Below are 4,994 nucleotides of genomic sequence, written 5' to 3'. Positions count from 1 at the left end.
CACAGGATTCCATACCCAGGAAGGAAGGCTGGAAGAGAGCTTCAGGGCAACGGAACCTCTCGTTACCGATGGTGATGACCTGACCATCGGGCAACTCGTAGCTCTTCTCGAGGGAGGTGCTGGCCGCAGCGGTGGCCATTTCCTGTTCGAAGTCCAGGGCGACATAGCAGAGCTTCTCCTTGATGTCGCGGACGATTTCTCGCTCGGCCGTGGTGGTGAAGCTGTAGCCTCTCTCGGTGAGGATCTTCATGAGATAGTCGGTAAGATCGCGACCGGCCAAGTCCAGACGGAGGATGGCGTGGGGAAGGGCGTAACCCTCGTAGATGGGTACGGTGTGGGAGACACCGTCACCGGAGTCCAGGACGATACCGGTGGTACGACCGGAAGCGTACAGGGAAAGGACGGCCTGGATGGCGACGTACATGGCCGGGCTGTTGAAGGTTTCGAACATGATCTGCGTCATCTTTTCGCGGTTAGCTTTCGGGTTGAGAGGCGCTTCGGTGAGGAGAACAGGGTGTTCCTCTGGAGCGACACGCAATTCGTTGTAGAAGGTGTGATGCCAGATCTTCTCCATGTCATCCCAATTAGTAATAATACCATGTTCTATAGGATACTTTAGTGTCAATATACCTCTCTTACTTTGCGCCTCGTCGCCAACGTAGCTATCCTTCTGACCCATACCGACCATCACGCCCTGTGGACGATCAGATAACAATCTATTGCGTGTTTCTTATTGTTAATTTGAGTCAAAAGATGCATTTAAAAAATATTACTTTATGCATATACATTATATAATTTTAAAAAATTTTAATATAAAATTGCAAAAGTAATATAAAATAGATATTACACATTATGTCGATATATTTGTAATAGAATTAGATTAAATAGATATATGACTCTAAATGATGAAGTGCCAACGTTCTCTAACCAACCTGATGACGAGGGCGGCCGACGATGCTAGGAAATACAGCGCGCGGTGCATCATCCCCTGCGAACCCGGCCTTGCACATACCGGATCCATTGTCCACGACTAGTGCCGCAACATCATCGTCACACATCTTGGTCGGCTGTTACAGTTACTTTCTGCAAATATACATCGAGAAATGCAAAAGAATTTTTTGTAAGATAAATCGATTGCAGTTACGACGATGAAATATTGTAATTATACATTTTCTAATCAATAAATCAATTTATTGAATTAATATAATTGCAACATATATATAAGTTAACAGTTAAATTACTGATAAAGAGAAGCTAGAGTTATCCTACATTTTTTTTTAATATAAAAATTTTTTAGAATAAATTCTGGTTATAAAAATTTTCAATAGTAGTAAGCTGCTAATAAATTTTTTTAGCTTTATAATTATCACGTTTCACTTTTATACATCCACTTATACATATTCACCAGATATCACTTCACGTCTTATACGATTACGCAAACCTCACTCGCGGTTCGCACGGTTCTCCTTGAAGATTCTCGGAAACTACCGTCTGAATCTTCCTATCAACCCTCTCGACTTGAAAATTCACTGAGCTTTAACTTAGCACGGTTTGTTCGAATCACTACCGAGATTCTATAGTCTGGTACCAAAGATTCTCGCGAACTTAGCAAAACGAAAAAAAACCGATCAGAGAAGATTCCCCCGGAGACGATGCACGTGAATCAACGGGGGTGTGCGACGTGATTCGCGATTGCTACAGGAATAACGATTTACCGTTCGCTTGATGTGAGAGTCGAGGGAGAGAGATCGGCGATGATCGCTTAGGGTCGCGTGTAACGTCGTGCAAGAGGCCGGGCGAGAGCGGCAAGTGGCGCAGTACCGGCTCCGTGGGGTCCCTTTATCCATATCGGTCTGCGGACGAAAATAGCGATCCGCCCCTTACATGGAAATCGGCTGTCCGCTGTTAACGTCGGGCCGGGAGCCCGCGCCGCCCATTAGAGTCAGCCTAGTCCTTAGTTCGCCCTAAAGAGAGGAGCCACGGTGGTGGGTGGGAGGGAGGGAGAGAGGAAAACGCCGGGCATCTCGCCGACGGCGGTGACTGCGACGTCGACGCGGCGGTGGCCGAATCGGCCCCTCGAATCCAAATAAGGACTCGTTACGCGACAGGGCCGTCCATTGTTACCGCGGGCCTCGGCAAAGGGATGAAACTCTAAGGGAATAACGAAGGATGAGGTCTGGAAGGGTTGAGAGAGTAAACGAGAATCTTGACAAATAAAATCCTGAAAGATAGAAAGTAACAAAACTTGAAAAAAATGAGTATAGAGAGGGAGATCCAAGTAAAAGGATCTTGCTCTAAAAAGAGCGAATTTTAAAGGATAAATTCTCCAAAAATCAAGCCGCAAAAAACTGAAAATATTTATCTCAGAAGAATAAGTTTTGAAAGATCGAAATGAAATAACTGAAGTTTGAAAAAATAGACTTTGAACAGCTTAATACTGGTTGCGTTCGGGAAGCGTCCTATCAGCGCGATTGCATCATTCCTTGTTACGTTCCAATTAACGATAAAGATAAAACAATAATAGCACTGATAGTGTGCTTTCAACGCAACCATTTGCTATGATGTATTGAGAGTTGTGTGGCGCCTATCATATTTGTTTTTCAAACAAAATCGCAATTTTACGATGCGAGAGGTAAATCTCTTCTCCTAGAATGAAATAACAGATTTAATTGGTAGCCTGTTAATTGCCTGAAAAATAAATACTTTTACCTTCAGTTAAGTCATTCTTTGATATGTATCGCAAAGAAATTCATTAAATAGTCAAGATCGCGCCGCCAAGACTAATAACTCGCATTTTTGGCACGCGTTATTAACATTTGGCAGCGCCTCCGTTGATATATGTAGCGTGATATTCAAACATTTTGACGGAAGGGCATCACTGTAGTGCAGCTAACGGATAAAACGACTAATTGCAATTTGTTACAATTTGGCAGGTGCACGGGGCGACTCGCCTGCTCGAGCCATCGCAAAGATCCCCTCTTCTACCTTTTTGCATCGCCGGCAAAGCCGATGCTGATGCCGATTCGCATTGTCGAGTTTCAACCCCGAAAGGGCGCGTCTTTTCTTGCCGAACACGCTCGCAATTGTCATCGTTATACGCTCGGCCGTGATCGACCATCAAGACAGCTTCGTTATGAGTGCGAAAAACGACCGGATCCTCATCAGCGAAGATACCGAAGGTGAACGTTATTTCGCTTTTTTTTACCTCGAAAGATCAGGAGCAAAATCCCTTAGGAGGATTTGATTAACGCTGCAAGCATTATAATTGCGTCTATTGGAAAAATTTAGAATCCTCTCACGTTTATCAATAAAATTTGACTGCATGTCACTAATGTGTTGAGACCTAAAGGCATAAAAGAATTTATAATTGATGTAATTATAGAACAATCTGGCAGCAAATTAAAGCGCTCGCACGTGGAATTATTATTTTCTCTTATGAGAATGTGTAACTATAAACTTGTTGAACACTATATAGTACCACCTTTCCCTATATATATATTTTTGATCATGCACACAATAAAAAAAATATTGCATTACTATACCATTTCTGCTAAACAAATGTGTAATATCGCAAAGTTGTACGTTGGATTTCAAGAATGCGTGGATTCTGGAATGCAGCCAAATATTCAAGACATCCCCGGCCATATTTTATGTAATCTCGATTGTGCATTATGTTTTATGTAATATAGTCGTAATGGTATACTGGTTAATGCACGCTTATTTCTGTGCATGTACGTCCCGCTGCAGAATTACAAATGAGCTGAGAGATAAACTTAGAGAAAAACATGGTTGCATCATAGTTAAATTTGTGGTTTTAGTTTTAAATCAAATTTCCAACATATTAATAAAAAGCAGTGACATTTACGACAATTTTAATCATGTAATATATATAAGGCTCACTTATATGCACATGCATGTCTCCTAAATAATTTTATATCAATTATGCACAAATCTCAAGTCTTAATCAAGTTTTTACATGTACTTGATTATATTTTTATCTTTTTATGAATTCAATAACTTTTTAACACTTTAGTAAACATATTCTAATGGAAAAAATGTTATTAATAATTTTTAATATATTTCTTTTTTTCATAAAATCATAATACCAAATATAGTTACGTTTTACGAAGCATAAATGTGCATTTCCACAATGTTGTAGTTTTGTACACTTAAAGATTATAACAAAGATAGTAAATATATATTTTAAAATCATTATAATTTTTACTTACAATTAGATCAGAAAAGAATTAATAGATCTTATTTTGTTATTAAATTAATTGAATAATTAATTATTTAATTCAAGCCGAATACTTATAAATTAAATTATTTAAGAGATAAAATATATCCCGTGTAAGATTTATTAATATGAATTATTAATTCAATTAAATATATTGAATAATTGTGCGAATATGAGGGTATTGAAGAATGAAAATTACGAATTGCACGGCTGTAAGAGAGAATATAAGATTGATTTATTCCATAGACGTAAACTTATATACAAAAGATGACGTATATGCTCGTATGATAGTCGTTGGTAAAAGACTCGCCGCCACGGACCAATAGTAACGATAATAGTATTCGACTAACGGAGACCCAACTAGACGAAGCGATGCGGCAGTGAACGGTACATCTTAGGGAAAGGTGTAGCAATAATAACAATAATAATAGTGAATAGCATCGAGCGTAATTGCTTAGAAGCACTTGCGGTGGACGATGCCGGGGCCAGATTCGTCGTACTCCTGTTTGGAGATCCACATCTGCTGGAAGGTGGACAGGGAAGCCAGGATGGAACCACCGATCCATACGGAGTACTTCCTCTCGGGGGGAGCGATGATCTTGATCTTGATGGTCGAGGGCGCGAGGGCGGTGATTTCCTTCTGCATACGATCGGCGATACCGGGATACATGGTGGTACCACCGGAGAGGACATTGTTGGCGTAGAGATCCTTACGGATGTCGACGTCGCACTTCATGATGGAGTTGTAGACGGTCTC

General features: G+C 40.5%; 1 protein-coding gene and 1 pseudogene across 1 annotated transcript in view; both read right to left on the bottom strand.

Moving 5' to 3' along the window:
- LOC105456069 overlaps positions 1 to 1,844 on the bottom strand; it is a 2,814-nt pseudogene extending 970 nt beyond the window's left edge.
- Positions 1,845 to 4,448: 2,604 nt separating this feature from the next.
- LOC105456080 (actin) overlaps positions 4,449 to 4,994 on the bottom strand; it is a 4,274-nt gene continuing 3,728 nt past the window's right edge. Inside the window, exon 3 of the mRNA XM_011699856.1 lies at positions 4,449 to 4,991. Coding sequence (XP_011698158.1) covers positions 4,692 to 4,991 — 300 coding nt within the window. The 3' untranslated portion in view covers positions 4,449 to 4,691. The remainder of the gene's footprint in view (positions 4,992 to 4,994) is intronic.

The sequence above is a fragment of the Wasmannia auropunctata genome, unplaced genomic scaffold (genome assembly GCF_000956235.1).
Source record: "Wasmannia auropunctata unplaced genomic scaffold, wasmannia.A_1.0 LD335787.1, whole genome shotgun sequence".
Taxonomy (NCBI): Eukaryota; Metazoa; Arthropoda; class Insecta; order Hymenoptera; family Formicidae; genus Wasmannia; species Wasmannia auropunctata.
The sequence above is the reverse complement of the archived record's forward strand: the minus strand, read 5'-3'. Positions and strand labels throughout refer to the sequence as shown.